This window comes from Eublepharis macularius, chromosome 5 (genome assembly GCF_028583425.1).
Source record: "Eublepharis macularius isolate TG4126 chromosome 5, MPM_Emac_v1.0, whole genome shotgun sequence".
Taxonomy (NCBI): domain Eukaryota; kingdom Metazoa; phylum Chordata; class Lepidosauria; order Squamata; family Eublepharidae; genus Eublepharis; species Eublepharis macularius.
Genome location: NC_072794.1, coordinates 103,917,624 through 103,934,376, shown reverse-complemented (window position 1 = coordinate 103,934,376; position 16,753 = coordinate 103,917,624). Strand labels below are relative to the sequence as shown.

At 44.3% G+C, this 16,753-nt stretch overlaps 1 protein-coding gene across 1 annotated transcript in view; it reads left to right on the top strand.

The window, feature by feature from the left end:
* Positions 1-16,753, top strand: part of ELAPOR1 (endosome-lysosome associated apoptosis and autophagy regulator 1) — a 91,424-nt gene that overhangs the window by 27,785 nt on the left and 46,886 nt on the right. Inside the window, exons 2-3 of the mRNA XM_054981898.1 lie at positions 4,206-4,326; positions 7,935-8,127. Coding sequence (XP_054837873.1) covers positions 4,206-4,326; positions 7,935-8,127 — 314 coding nt within the window. The remainder of the gene's footprint in view (positions 1-4,205; positions 4,327-7,934; positions 8,128-16,753) is intronic.

Sequence of the window (16,753 nt, the reverse complement as noted above, 5' to 3'; positions counted from 1 at the left end):
GGAGATCAGTTGTAATTCTGGGAGAGCTCCAGCCATCAACTGGAAGCAGGCAACCGTACAAGTTGTGTTTTATGTTCTTTTATTAAACAGAGACTAGCAAACAGTAATGAAGTATGCTCTGACTTAGGAAAGCTTTTGCTGCAATAAATGTTAGTCTTTGAGGTGCCATTTGACTCCTGTTAAGCAAACACTCTGTCTCTACATCCATTGAGATCACTAAGGAAATATTGTTGTTTTACCTCCTTAGGCAAACCTCTGCATCCAGGTTTCCCCAAGATCCTGTTTAATGAACAACTGGCATTGTCATACTAATGACTGCAGTGCTAGAATAAACACAGTTCAGCTAGCTCAGGGCTTAAAGAGACCTATCATATAAAAGCAGTTGGGACCTATCATATAAAAGCAGTTGGGAAGAAAGATTCTTTATAAATCCTTCAGGAATATTTTGTGTTTTGTCGAGGCCTCTTTTACTTACAGACTTCTATTATTTCCCCCCTTATTCAGGGGGAGCTCTCACAGAAGGTATCCATATAATGAGAAGTGTTGTACAGAGTCCACTATTTACTTTATTGGTGCACATGTTTTGAATAGTTTAGTAATAATGCACTGTTTCCTGAGTCCTCGGCATAATTATCAATGCTACTGCCATGTAAATCTAGTATATATGTGCACACACATATATATGCAGTAAAAAAGTAAAGGTAGCCCTCTGTGCAAGCACCGAGTCATTGCTGACCCACGTTTTCTTGGAAGACTTTTTACGGGGTGGTTTGCCATTGCCTTCCCCAATCATCTACACTTTACCCCCAGGAAACTGGGTACTCATTTTCAGGGCCGGTGGGCCCATTGAGGTAGGTTCGGTCCCCACCTCGAGCGCTGAGGCGCCAAAGGGGGTGCCGGAGGGGGCACCGGGGGCAGGGGCACACGCCGCAGAGCTGGTTGCGGCAGCGCTGGTGGCTGAGCAGGAGGGATGGGAAACTGTTTGCGTGCTGCCCCGGCTGCCTGCTGTGCCTGGCCTGCAGCAGCTGCAGCCTGCCAGCCCTCCAGCCCTGCGCTGCCATCTCCACCAACTAGGGCTGCCAGACCCCCGGGTGGGGCGGGGGATCCCCCGCCCCAGCCCTCCCACCCCCGCCGCCACTTACCTGGCCAGCGGGGGGGGCGCGCACCTTCCATGTGCACCCCCCTGCGGTGCTGCACGCCCCCGCCCACAGCAGCCCCAGGATCAGGCCTGTTTTGGCCTGGATCAGGGCCCCTGTGGAGCGCAGGAGCGTACCTGCGCTCCACAGGGGCCCACAATGGGCCCAATCCGTGCCTGTTTTGGCATGGATCGGGTCCGTTTTGGCGCTGATTGGGCCCGTTGTGGGCCCCTGCGGAGCGCAGGAATGCTCCCACGCTCCACAGGGGTCCAAAATGGGCCCAATCCACGTCAAAATGGACCTGATCCGTGCCAAAATGGGCGCAGATTGGGCCCATTGTGGGCCCCTGTGGAGCGCAGGTACGCTCCTGCACTCCACAGGGGTCATGATCCAGGCCAAAACAGGCCCATTTTTGCACGGATTGGGCCCGTTGTGGGCCCCTGTGGGGCGTGGGAGCGTTCCTGTGCTCCGCAGGGGCCCACAACGGGCCCGATCAGCGCCCAAACGGGGGCTGCGTGATGACGTCACTCCCAGAAGTGACGTCATCACGCTTGCAGGAGCGTGCGTGCGCGCTTTGCGCGTGCGCACACCCACTCCTCCAAGGTAAGAGCCAGGCCCCAGTCTCCTGCTGGGAGATCGAGGGGGCCTGGCAACCCTACCACCAACACACGCTCCCCACCAGGCGCAGCAGCTGTGGGCCAGGCTCGGCAGGTGTTCAGGGCGGCATGTGGAACAACAGAGCGGGAGGGCTGGGAGGACACACGTGCATCTCCCCAGCCACCCACCACGCCCGACTGGGAGCACGGGCAGCCTCCATGCAACATCCCAGCTGCCCGTCGGCCAATGGGGCCAGCTTGCTGCATGATGACATCACACGCAGTGACATCATCATGCAGTCTGGGGCGCACGCACACGTGCATGCGCGTGTGCACTCTGTGCACACACATAGGGGCAGCCTCGGGCAGCAGAAACCCTGGTGCCGCCCCTGCTCATTTTACTGACCTCGTAAGGATGGAAGGCTGAGTCATCCTTTAGCCGGCTACCTGAACCTGGCTTCCACCAGGATCGAACTCCAGTTGTGAGCAGAGCTCGGACTGCAGCTTACCACTCTGCACCATGGGGCTACATATATGTACAGTACATCCATGTATAAAGAGAGAGAGAGAGAGAGAGGCACAAGTGCAGTGTTGTGACTGAACAGCTAAACGCAGCTCTGTAATTGTGCGTATTTTGTTTTTGCTTCTTAACGATTTATGCTAGCAGGGTAGACGGGTAGGGCACATCCCAATGGAGCAAAGAGCTGTAGCCCTGAAGCCTATTTATATTATGGGTTCAACAGTCTTTCCAAGTTGCAGGCTGGATCTTACTTTTACCCTGCCAGTGAAATGTGGGAATACACTCAGGAGACTGTTAAGTAAAATATGGAGGAAATACCAGCATGCACAAGCACATTTCAGTATTTAAAATGCCTTTATTACTGTTACGATGTGAGCAGAAGCGAAAGACTGCATAGATAAATCACACATGAAACTATTAACACATGAAAACTATTAAACCAAAAGGAGAGTTAACTTTCGAAAGCTCATACCCTGTAAATCTGGTTGGTCTTTAGGTTGCTACTGAACCTGAATCTTGCTTTTCTGACCTTAAAAAACAACACATTCTCTAAGGAGCCCCTCCACTCTGTCAAGGGTTGCCAGCCTCCAGGTGGTGGCTGGAGATCTCCTGGAATTACAAGTGATCTCCAGGCCACAGAGATCAGTTCCCCTGGAGAAAATGACTGCTATGGAGGGTGGAGTCTATGGCATTATATCCTATTGAGGCCCCTCCCCAAATTCCACTCTTTCCAAGCTCCACCCCCCAAATCTCCACGAGTTTCGCAACCTGGATCTGGCAACCCTACCTCTGTCTAGAAGGCAGGCCACTGCTGGGGACTGGATTCTTGTGGTCATTAACAAATGAACAGAGTAACTGACTAGTAGAACTTTGCTGAAGTCCTTCAACTATGGCATTTCTTCTTCAGATACAAGAAAGTGCACCTGCCCTTAGCCTCTCGCCAAGGGGAAAAAAAACACTCTCTTGTGCTATTTTGACATGAGAAACGGCTTGAGGGAGGAGGGGGCAGCCTCCTCCTGGAGGCATTCTGAGGATGTTTGGGCTCTCCTTTATTTTTTAACAGCCATTCCCCAAAGTTGCTGCGTGGCTGCAGGGAACTAAAAAGTTGCACATCTAGTTTGACCCTGAGGTTCCAGGCTCAGGGTTTGCCAGCAGAAAGGAGGTATACCATTCCTCCAAACTTCCTAGGATTTTTCGAGGATAAAACGTGATAAATATATATCTAAGATCATCATAGAATGGCAATGCAATAACGTGTGTCCTGCTTTCACATCAAGGATTTCACACAGCTCAGCCACCCAATTGGTGTGGTGTTTTGTTTTACGTTTCCACAGACTGTTAACAGCCCATTCCTCCTCCCCCCACCCCAAAATCTGCATTATTTTAAAGCTGTTTAAAAACACCTATGTGTCTTGAGCAAGAGGCTATGGGCAACAGCAATTTCATGTGTCTGAGGAAGACACTTAGTGTCCTGGAGTTCCAGGTTACCACTCCTCTCTAGCTGCCTGCTGACTCAGGGAATCTCATTCCCACTGACCCAAGACAACTCACGGTTGAGCCAAGAGAAGGATGCTTCCTGTGTATTATAGCAGAAGTTTATTTAGAGGTGCGGTAACCTGGAACTCCAGGACAGAAAAAGCAGTCATCTTTTCCACACTTAGCATAAATTAGCAGCTGTTGAAGATAATGGAATCATTTGTACATAGCTAGGAAGTGGATGGAGGTCAGCCTGTCACATGACTGGTGTGTTGTCTTCATGCTGAGGCTGCTGTATCCTGTTTTAAAATCTTCAATGCACTGTTTGTCTGTTGTTCAAAATTCTTCGCATCTGAAAAAAGTAAATTTCTGTTAGGTTCTACAGAGATAAAATATCCTGCAACAAGGTAGAAAAGCATCTGCTAACGGTGCCAGAATGCACACCATGCTGTTTCATCCTTATATTTTCTCTTCCAGTCTGAATACCATTATGAATACACAGCCTGTGATAGCCTCGGCTCCAGGTGGAGAGTAGCAGTGCCACACAACCCAGGACTCTGCACAGGATTGCCAGATCCCATCAGAGGCACTGAATGCTGTAAGTTATGATTGCTGCCCCCACATCTTTCCTATTTGCAGCCAATTACAGCACTTCAGAAAATCCTGACCCAAGCTGAACTATAGGGCATGAGAGTGGTTGTTGAGTGGTTGGGTGGCAGAGCATTGCGATTATTGTACTGAAATGTGAAATGTGATATTTCTAGAGAAAGTAACCTGATTCCTGTCCCCTACTAATAATTGAAAATGCAGAAGAGAGAGATCTAAGCCCTGTCTTTTGCACTGAAATAACTTTCTGTCACATTGCTTCTTTTGTAACCCATGATCAAAGTATTTTGGTACCTGTATCAAAAGTAAAACTGTAAAGACATTTTCCGTTGTCCTATTTTAAGGCTGAATGGTAGATTTTGAATGGGTTTTTGTTCTTTGCTGCTTGCAAGATCTAATCTTAATTGACTTGCAAGTGACCATTTTACTGAACTTATTTTATGCATTTGGGAGAGTTGACAACCAGGGCTGCCATGTTTAATCAGCTTTATTAATTGATTTTAAAACTTTGGATTGACTTGATTAATTGGATAGCCGAACTTTAAAAAATATTTTGAAAGTTCTTTTTACAACTGCAAATAGAAAGCACCATCGTAAAGGTGGCATTCCTGTACAGGAAGGAATGCTTATTCTCAGATAATACCAGCTACAATATACATACGCATGATCTAAAAATAAAGAAAGTATATTTTTGGCTTTAGAACTATTGTTTTTATTCATATAAAAGTGTAATTGATTAATCAACATAAGTTAATTGATTGTGATTTTTTGAAACACAATCATGTGTAATTACATCCAGAATGATAATTAATTTATAAGTCGTGGCCTGAAGTCACATGACACAGCAGCCTTGCTGAAACTAAGCAGGTCTTGATCTGGTCAAGTATTGGATGGGAGGCCTCCTGGGAGCCCCTTGTACATCACCTTCAGTTCCATGATGTATGAAAGGAAAGGCATACATGTAATAAGTATGTTAGATTGGTTCTTCTTTCAAAGAGCTTGGAACAACTTCTACATACCTGACACTGAGAGATCTCTGTCTTTTGGTGCTACACCTCTGAAGATGCCAGCCACAGCTGCTGGTGAAACGTCAGGAACTACAATGCCAAGACCACGGCAATACAGCCCAGAAAACCCACAACAACCAACTTCTACATAGTTGCTAGGTGGTCTCCCACTCTTTCATATTTGTTTGGGTCAGGGTGGCTTAGTCTTAACAGTTGGACTTTATCATGTGCTTCCAGACCATACTTGATTGAAATAATAATGGATCAGATTCCGTGCACTGCCACTGTGGCAGAGCCAGATGTTTCCCACTGTCACATTCCCCCATCAGCTCTTTGACTGAACCAAAAAGGCAACACTGGGCATTTCGAGACCAGCATGGACAAAAATCCATGCAACACAGGTGACTGCAGTAAGGAGCGGGAAGCAAGTGCAGTCATAAGCACCTCCTGGAATCACTTCTGCTTGCACAAGAGGCTCTGCTGGCATGAGACACAGAGAGGGGCAATTTCAACTATGGGAATTCTCCATTGTCATTGCAGCCCCCCATGTTGTATGGCTTTTTATCTACATGGGAACCTCAGCCTCACCTTTTCGATATTTGCAGAGGGGATGGAGGGAGGGTAAAATCTGCAGTCACAAATACCTTCTACAGTTGATGCCCAGGATCAAGCCCTATGAACAGGTAGGGATAAATATATATAAGGAAATGGTATAATGATATATAGGGAAACATGTACAAACTCTCCTGCCAAGTCAGTGAAACCCACTCCAAGCAGAAAGGATGCCAGTAGGCATGCCTTTTACCAGTACCTGCAATTGCATACACAAGGTTGTGAAGGGTACTTTTAATCTTCTGAATGTACTGTTGTGAGAGGATTCTTGATTGCAAAAGAGACATTTTCTTGTCAAAATGTCCTGCCTGTAGAGGAATTGAACTGTGGCAAGAAGCATTATTTTGATTTAGCGTCTCTACTCTTGCAAAGCTTATTTTTGCATACAATGATTGAGGAGTCATCAATAAGAAATTACTGCTGTTCTTATTTAGATTTTTTTCTTATCTCCTTGAGACCTCAGGACAGGCATATCATAAAAAAGCAAAAAAAAAATTAAAGACCTTGTAGTTCTTGTGATAAGGTTAAAACATCATCACAGAACCATGACAGGAGAGAGCTGGAATGGTTACAGCCCGTGGGCTTAGAACAATTAATATATTTTAGTCTTGGCTCTTCCCACTCTCATTGTGATATAAATCTGGAATGACTTTCACTGCAGTTCCTTCCTTGCCTACTATTATGTTGGCTCTGATCTCTCTAATTTTTTCCTGAAGAAACGCCATAAAAAACTCCATTGTAGAGAAGTGGTATTGAGATCAGCATCTCATATAAGCAAGAAATCAATTGGGATCAATGGGGTGTTATAGCAGCAGGCAAAAAAGCAACAACTCCAGATCTCTGTGATCTAGTGGCAAACATTTACAGGAGAGGCACAAAGAAGGCAGGTTCACAGCTGGTGAAGACCTTTAAAATTACAGTGAAAATTCACTTGGGCATAAAACCAGTTGGGCTAGTTAGTAAAGTAGGAATTCACAATTATTATGACGTGACCAGGACTCAACTGCTTAGTTTGTTGTACTTTAACATTTTCCATACTTGCTGGTGGAGATAGCCCCCAAGTCAGAGTTGACTTATGGCGACCCCTGGTGGGGTTTTCATGGCAAGAGACTAACAGAGGTGGTTTGCCATTTCCTGCCTCTGCAATCCTGGCCTTCGTTGGAGGTCTCCCATCCAATTACTAACCAAGGCCGACCCTGCTTAGCTTCTGAGATCAGATGTAATCAGGCCACCTGGGCTATCCAGGTCAGGGCTTTTCCATACTTAGACAGCATTTTAAAACATTTTAAAAGAGGCTTAAACAGATGCATGGAGGATAGGTCCATCAGTGGCCACTAGTCCTGGTGACTCAAGGGAACATCTACATTCAATAAACCTCTGAATACCAGTGCCAGTAGGCAACATCAGAGGAAGGCCCTGGGTTCCACACTCTGTTGGCCTTCCAGGGTAACTGGTTGGCTGCTATGTAAAACAGAATGTTGGGCTAGATGGATCACTGGTCTGATCCAACAGGGCTGTTTAAAAGAACTCAGAGCACTTTTGTTACTTATTTGAGTAAAGACTTAGATCTGAATAACTAGAGAAAAATTAACATTTAATGCTAGCTGAGGGCCAGTAAGAGAAGAAGAATCAAGAAGGACTTACTTTGGATCCCAAATGTTGGAGAAAAGGCAGGCTTATAAATATTGTAAATAAATACATATTTTAAATACACAAAAGGTCTGTTTTAACTTAGTTTCTAATCTTTAAGCTTTTTTGAGTTTGGGACAAAAAATACTGGGAGAAGAGGAAAGCAACCTTATATTATAATCACTCTTTACTAGATAGTGCTGCCAGAAGGCACCATTCTGGCTGCAAAGGTTAGTGAGAACAGTGGTATTTTAACAATATGTTCAAGAAACTCCAGGAATCTGTGTAGAACATCTCTGGTTTCTTCCATCCTTTCCTCTGATCCCCCGTTTGCCGCTCTTCTTCATTTCAGCTTTTTCCTGCAAAGCAGGCGAGTTCCTGGACATGAAAAATCAGTCATGCAAACCATGTACAGAAGGCACGTATTCTCTGGGCACTGGCATCAGGTTTGATGAATGGGATACATTGCCCCATGGCTTTGCCAACATAGCAACCAATCTTGAAATTGATTACAGCTTCACAGAGTCCTTGGAAAACTGCACCATGTGAGTGAGCTTTTTATTATCATTTTATGCTGAAATACATTTTCTTTAAAAGCCACTCCGCATAATTTTAATCACTGCTTTTAAGTCTGCAGATTCTAAAAGCTAGGCCCTTTATTATGGATGCTTATGAAATGCATCCAATATGAATTTCTCCCTCTGAATTTGGTGCTTGGAATTACCCAGCCTGTGCTTCCATACAGACTCCAGTACATGAGCTATGAACTATTCACCCATTTTTTTATTTTCGGTGTTTGTACAGACTACTCAGCATGTTCAGTTTGCTGCACTTCTCATCATTTTCCCCCTTGCAAGTTACTGATGTGCATCAGTGCATATGCCCATTGAGTAAATCATGATTCCTTTTTGTGCTGTGATTTAATCAATGCTGTTGTGCATAGCCATGACCAAAAAGAACACATGCAAGCCTCAACGCCAACATTAATTTTAGAAACTCTCTAAGGTAAACCTGAATGCAGTGTGAAGCAGAACATGGTCAGAACCAATGGAACAGAATGAAAAGATCAACTCCGACTTTGCTTAGTGGGGGCACTGCAGTTGTGGATGAAATTATGGCTGCATTTAAATGATGTTAACAAGCCACAGTTTGCCCATGAGGTGGGTGAGGTCAGGTTCACATGTTCCCTGCTTTCTTCTCCTCCACTAAACACATGGAATCATGATTGCCTTTAGAAAGTCTTTAACTCCAGTTTGTTGTGATTCTCAAATGTATTTGCCTTAATTTGGGGTATGTTTCTTTCCCAATAACTGGAATTCTAAACCTGGATTAAAATATGGTTTAGAAGCTTGATTGGTGGGAAAGAAACAACCCCCAATTTGCTAAGGCATCCACATTTGGACATCATAACAAATTGGGGTTAGGTCCAAGACTTCCTAAAACAGGAAGTTATCGATTGTCGCTCTGCATGTGAAAGAAGGAGGGAGGGAATGCACAGGAGTAAATGAGGTCTTTCATTTTGGTTTGTTGGTGATATCTGATTAGGTTCCATATGTGCTTATATCACAATTGTTTAGCAGTTCTTTGCAATTTATACTCAGGGCTGAAAACTTCTGCATCAGGAGAAGCTTATGGAGGGTCTTGGGTGGTGACTAAGCCCTATACTAGAGTATTTCAAAGATACACTGTTAAGTGGGAGGTACACCAGCATATCTGGAGATATGCCTGCGCCAAGCCATGTCAGTGCCATGCCATTGTATCTCCAGCACTGGTGCAGAATTTGATAGAGTCAAGTTGAAACAAAAACACTACCAACTAACTACCAATATCGAGCAGCCGTAGGTAAGCTTATGTGCATTAGTACACTAACTAGACCTGACATCAGTGCTGCAGTAGGATTACTATGCAGAAAGAATTATTCACGAACATGCAGAGACTGGGACACAGTTGAAAGACCCTGAACTAAATGCATACACTGATACTGACTGGAAAGGAGACCAAAAGGATAGGGCAAGAATGCCTTTGGTTGAACGTGTTGATCACCTTGGCTCCCCCTCTCCTTCTGCACCTTGTCCCTCTGGCTTAGGCATCTCAGGTGAAGTACTGGAGGCACTGTAGTCAATCAGGACTGTCTCTGGCTCTTATGACTCTTCTTCTTCTGCTTCCTCTTCTGGGTGGTTTGGATCAGGATACTGGAGCTGGCTATTCAGGTCAGTGTAGGCCCCCTTTGCAGATGTATCCTTCTTACTTTCATCAAAGTAAAAGTACACAGCACTGCTCACTGTTTGGTAGTTAGATTTAGAATTCTTTAGCCTGTCATGGCTACCTGGCCCTGCCGTTTCTGCCCAACTAAGGGGACGAGCCACAAATTGGAAGTCGAGTTACAGAACTTACACAATTGGCAGTGAGAGAAAAGCCTCACAATTGCCCTGGTATGCTGCCACCATTTATTTCCTTTGTCTATCCCTAGGCACAGGAGTAAAAAGACAAATCGCCAAGCCTATCAGGGAACTAAACAGACGTCTACCTTGCAAGGGTGTCTTGCAAGCAGAGTTTACAAAATAGTTTTAATTCAGTAGGTGCTCCAAGAGGTACACAAAATAGGCTCAACAGAGTGATTTATAGCTTTGAGGCTGCAAAGTCAAGAACTACTCAAAAGTAAAAATATATTTATTTAAGGTGCAAAGTTATTCAAAATGCACAAGACAGACTGTGGGGATAAAACAATAAACCCTATAGCATGTTAGCTCTAGCTAATACATACCACGGTATTCCTGAAGGCAAAACAAAATGTTGTCAAAGGTGCAGAAATCAAAGTCTCTTTTCAAGAGGCATACAGCTAGGCATCACAGCAAAACAGAGGGATGGTTGCATGAGTGTCCATCTACAGAATCTGAGCCAGAGTTGAAACCATAGATAGGTTACAGCTAAGCTGCTGAAACCCAACTAAAGCCTAAAGCTCCATGTTGATTAGCTATTTTTATGCCTTAATGGCTCAGGCCTGTTAGCCAATCAGGTGTCCAAATGCTGATGTCACCAAAGGTAGATGCGTACATGAGAGAAGGAGGAACGAGACCAGATCTGCAGTTTTTGGTACCACCAGGGCTTTTTTTCAGCAGGAACGTGGGGGAACGGAGTTCTGGAACCTCTTGAAAATGGTCACATGGCTGGTGGCCCCACCCCCTGAACTCCAGACAGAGGGGAGTTTAGATTGCCCTCCACACCGCAATCTAAACTCCCCTCTGTCTGGAGATCAGGGGGCGGGGCCACCAGCCATGTGACTATTTTCTCCTAGGGCAACCCACTGAGTTCCACCACCTCTTTTCCCAGAAAAAAAGCCCTGGGTACCACCCACCAGTCCTCACAAGTGTCAAATTGTTTAATGAGTCACGAATGTTAATTGGCTCAGAGGAAACCGTACCATGGAGGCTCCCTAACAAGCAGAACAACTTACCTAATTTCCAAGATGGCAGTGAACTGAGAACTTCTTAAGCTTAGTACTTTCTCAAGCAGGTCTCTCTGCAAAAGGGGGTTTTACAGCAAAGACAAATTTTCCTAGCAAGAGGTTTTTTTAAGCAAAGGGCCTCTTGACCAAAGTTTCAGAAAACACGGCTCCCATCTTGAGTCAGAAAAGGAGCATTTTCTTCACATAGCCTATTCTGTAGAGCAGAGAACAGGGCTAAGTGTCTGTGCAGGGGTGCTGATGAATTGCTCTGCTTTACCAGTTTATCCTGCGTTGCTTACCAAGTGAGAAGCAAGGCTTAGTGAGCATCCTAAACCTCTCCAGCCCCAGTCAGGCCCCCCACGCGTTATACCAACAAGAATATTTACATAACTAAAATCTTCCACAGAACACATGGAGAATGAAAATATAAGTTCCCTTCCAGCTCCTCACCACATTCCCAAGCAATTTAATATATTAATCAGGTATACAGCCAATTCCAGTCCTCCTAAGTGCTATATAAACCCCAGTCAGGACACTCAGTGCAGCATGGGGGTGGGGAGGCAGCATGGGGCCTCTTCCTGCCTCATATTGCACATCCTTGCAACGTGGGGGATCCATGGAAATTTTAGGTGGAAACTAAGTCAATGTACAGATTTTTCTGGGGGTTTTGCAAAACAGAGTGATCACTTGCATTTCTAAACAAAGGAAAAAAGCATCTTGATTCCGATATTTGCTGTTTGAGATAACTATGAGAATAATATATAACATTACAATTTTTAAAAGTAAAAACTAAACAGACTATAATACTGCAGAAAATTACCAGGATGCTAAATAGTTGTTCAGGAGCTTCCTACATGACATTGTAATGTGCATTTTTCTTCTTTAAACCAGTATTTAAAAGCTCCCCTTCCTAACTTATATGATATTTCCTTTGCAAATGCCTAACCTTGCAAAATGGCACTAATATTTTCCAGAACAGTTGCCGAGCTCTAAAAGAAAAGAAATGCTTTTAGCATTAGACTTATTAATGCAAATATGTGCAGAGACAAAAATCTACCTTTTATTTGTATTCATGCAAACACCCACTTCCCAGCTTCAGAAAAGGAGGCTGGAAAAGATTGTTCTTAATGTAGATTTTTAATGGAAGCCTTCATCCAATTTTAATTGCCAGAGCACTATTTTTTTTTATAAATTTAGTCAGTCTTTGCAAGTTTGTACCATTTAATTATAGGCAAATGGACTTATTGAAATAATACATAACATAAGTGTGCTTATGTTGGTTATTTTAATTTCACCCAGCATGCCTTTTCCCATTATGTTTCTCAGATTTCTGCCGCTGCACCACACTGCCTTTCAGCATAATACATTGACTCTTTTAATGGGGAGTTTTTACAAGGTGCGGGGGGGGGGGAGTTGTGGCTCAGTCATATAGGGCATGCTTTGCGTGCAGATGATCCCAGATTAAATTGGAAGCATTTCCATCTAAAGGTTCTCAAGCAGTAAATTTTACACTGCCTTGAAAAAATAAGTCCATCCGCAATTGGCATCTATATGCAGCACATTTAAATGTTGAAAAGTTTATAAGGTCCTCAATCCAATGAATTACAGGAAGTGGGCTTTTGTCTTTTCAGTGCTATAGTATAAGTCTTTTGGCGACTGTAAAGGCACAGAGGGTCTATTTCCATTGACTATCGATTAGGTTCCAAGTAGGGTTGCCAGGTGTCTGATATTCAACTGGGCAATCTGCTATTTCAGGGGAATGTCTGAGGGAAACATTCCCCAACTACTGGACACCTGGCCCCTCCCCCATCACCCTGTCCGGCCGCTCAGCCTCTTGCATCTGCGTGGCCTCACTGCTAGCCCAGGGAAGTGCTCCAGCCTCCGGGAGGCTGGTCCAGCCAGCCTCCTGCAACTATGCAGTGGTGTCCAGAAGTGGTCAGCCAGCCTGGGGGGCTGGAAGTGGGTTGGCACAGTGATGTCACTTTCTGTAATGATGTTATCGTGTTGGCCAGGAACCCACACATGAATATTAGAAAAAGGTTATTGCCATACACCCCCTCCAAACAAGAAGCCTCCAAGAGAGCCCAAGATTGGTAATCCAACTGAGAGGAGCGAGATCAGTAATTTGTACAAAATAAATATGCCTGATAAAAACTAAGATTAGGGAAACCAAATCCTCCTTCATTAATTGAAAGCTGCATCCTCTTTAAAGAAATCCTAGGTTGTGATGAAGCCCACAAATTTCTGAAACAAAGTATTAATTTTATGAAGATATATGGAAAGGAATTGTTATGCAAAACATATAATTTGAGGTACAATATTCATTTTGAGTGTATTTACTTTACCCCATGACAGTTTTAAAGTTGCCCATCTATCCAAATCCAAGGATATATCAGTACTAGTCAACTTATTACAATTAAATGTAATCATGTACTTAATATTTCTTGGAATCTATATTCCAAGATAAGTAATGACATCTGGGATTTGGGATTTTAATTGTATGTTGGGGGGTCAGGTTTAGTCAAAGATTCTGGAGCTCCACCCCACTTGACAGTCTCTTGTACTCGCTTACTGGAGTGCCACCTTATTTTCTTTCCAGGTGCTTTGAACATTTTGATGCTGAAGGAGTAGGGGATCTTAAAAGATTTTTTTAAAGAAAGCAACAACCTAGTTCTATGATGTGTTTGTGCAACTAGCAAATGTAACCTATTTCTAGTATTGCATCAATTATTCATTCAACTTCTAAGCATGTTCACAGAAGCAGAGGAGGAGATTGCCAGAGCCTTTCCTCATTAAGGTTGTCTGGATTTTCCAATTCCTCTTAGATCAGAAGTAACATTCACGGAGCAGTGGGGAGATGTGGGTGAAGGTTCTGTGTCACTCATCAATTAAAGGAAAGAATCTGCGCCTTGGAGCAAATAGCTCTTTGTTCCATAAATGTTCATGAAATCCTGCAGCAGGCAGTTGATAATGTGTATTTTGGCTTTTATCTACACTTCTTATGGTATATGAAGCAGACAGAAAGTGACAGAGATGGCATTTTCAGCCTGCTGAAAATAATGAGTGGTAGAGAAAACGAAGTTTCAAAGGCGGAACAGAATATATGGTATGATTTTTTTGTGAGGGGTAGGTAGCATAGGAGAAAGCAGACAAGTATAGGATAAAGAGAAGGGATTGAAGAAGTAGAAGGAAGGAAAGAGAGAGAGAGAGAGAGAAGTGAACTGCGATGAGGTCTGACAGACAGAACCAGGCGTGTGTCTGTCCCCATTGTTTCCTTCTCATCACTAGAGAAGCTAGAGCTTCCATACTTTCAGGTCCTCCTTATTCATTCACCAGATTCCCAGTATCTCCTGCACATTAGCACACACAGATATTCAGTGTCACTACACTGTACTGTGTTAACCTGTACCAGGGTGAAGATTCTTAATCATATTTCTAAAATATGGGGCCCCATATGCCACTGGAAACAAGAATAATGTTTGTTTGTTTGTTTGTATTCCACCTTTCTCATTGAGATCCAGGGCAGATTATACAGTGCAAACCAATATTATCAACAGCAGTAACATTCAGTGAACAAATGCAATAGGGTATGGATTGCAGAAATTTGAATACAAGCATAAATCTGAACACAGAGATGAAACATTGCTAAAACAAAACATAAATAATCAAACACTACACCTTTAACAATGGGCAAATGATGTGAAAACTATCCAATACACTACATCACCAGACAGTGTCCAGTAGAATAGTCTACAGTCCCTGTTCCTTTACCAAAGCATCTCACTGAGCCATTTCTTACAGCACAGCCCCATAATCTGAGTAAAAAAACCATTCTAGATAATTCAGTTTTGCATAGTTTGCAGAAAGCCAGGTGAATGGGAGCTTGCCTGACCTCAGGCAGGCCATTCTATAAGGTGAGAACTACCACAGAGAAAGCACATGACTGGAAGTTGTAGATTTTGCCCAACTGCAGGGCGGTATCTGCAGAAGGCCCTGTTAAGATGAGCAAATCTGCTGTGCCATAGCATAGCTGGAGAGGTGGTCCTGTAGATATGAGGGGCCAAGGCCATGAAAGGCTTTGTATGCAATAGTCAGAACCTTGAATTGAGCCCAGTAACTGATGTGTAGCTAGTAGAGTGACCACAGAATGGGAGTAATATACAATTGTAAGCAGTCGGTCCCAGCCTCTGCCATATTTAATAGCTGTTTGATGGCCTTTATATCCCCTTTTTGTTATAAGTACAATAAATGTACTGGATTGTTACATGAAAATGTTAATATTGGAATGCTTGAGAAGGAACTATGAAGGAATGTTGTGTATTTCAGTTGGTCTCATAGGAGGTAATCAAGGCTTTTTTTCAGCCATAATACGGTGGAATGGAGTTCCGGCACCTCTTGAAAATGGTCTTGCAGCTGGTGGCCCCGCCCCCTGATCTCCAGACAGAGGGGAGTTTAGATCGCCCTCAGTGCCACTCGCAAGCGGCACAGAGGGCGATTTAAACGTTAAACCCTCCCTTCGCTCCAGCTGACTGGCGCCGGTCATCTGGAGCAAGGGAGGAGTTTAGATTGCCAGTGGCACGGAGGGTGATTTAAACTCTCCCCCTTGTGGGAGCACTCCCAGGAGTGGCTGTGCCCTGCGCAATGACGTCACTTCCCAGAATTGATGTCATCATGTGATCCTGGGAGTGTGCATGCACTTTGCATGTGCGCATGTGATACTAAGGGCACCACCTCCTGCTGGGAGTTGCCCCATGTGCTGGCAACCCGCTGAGTTCCACCACCTCTTTTCCCAGGAAAAAAACCCTGGAGGTAATATGTAAAAGTAGGATCATGTGCTTAACTCCACTGAAGGAACTAGCCATGGGAAAGTATGCTTAAGAAAGTTTTAGTATGTGCAAAGATGGTTAGAGGTATGTGTGAAGATATTTTGTGACGGTATAGAGAGTTAGAAAACACCTGGCATCCATTGTCCTTTTACTCCTGAGCAATTTGCCTTGATGCTGACTTGCCTAGCAGTAGGAATGTTTTCCCATCCTCCTTCCCTTTTTGCAATTACTCCCTTACTATGGTTTGCTATTTTCAAATGCTGTTAGTGTTCTTTTGATTCCTCTCACCCAGCGAGTGAGATGCCAACCAGCCTGGTTAAAAACCTTGAGCAATATGGTGCCCGGGGAAAAGCATAGACTATGGCTGCTGCTGCTTCCCCTTTCTTTTCCCTTTCCTTCCTATCTTTAAAGCTGGCCATGGTGGCTAGCGCCCACTTTGCTATAACCCAGCCATCGATTGGATGTTGGAAGGATCCAGCCAGCATCACTCTGCGTCACGCCCTAGGCAGCTGACCTCCCTCTTGGTTTGTGCCCTAAAACAGGCAAAACAGAACCTGCATCTAGCGCCTGATAGTAAACCAGCTGTGGCATCTGCACCAGCTGGAGTCTCAAACTTAACTTTGAGGGAGTCCCATGTAGAGTGCATTACAGTAGTCTAGTCTCTGTGTTACCATGGCATGAATCCAGGTGGCCAGATCAGCCATGTCAAGGTGGAGGGCCAACTTCCAGGCTAGTCTGAGTTGGGAGAAGACCTTTTTTGCAGCTGGATTTACTTGTTTCTCAAGTAGCAGTGCTGAATCCCCACTTTTGATGGAGTTCGTTTGAGCCTTGCAGACTTAGTTTAGAGCTGTGGGGTTATACTGGATCCAGTGCTACTACTAGAAAAGTTAAGGGAGCTAC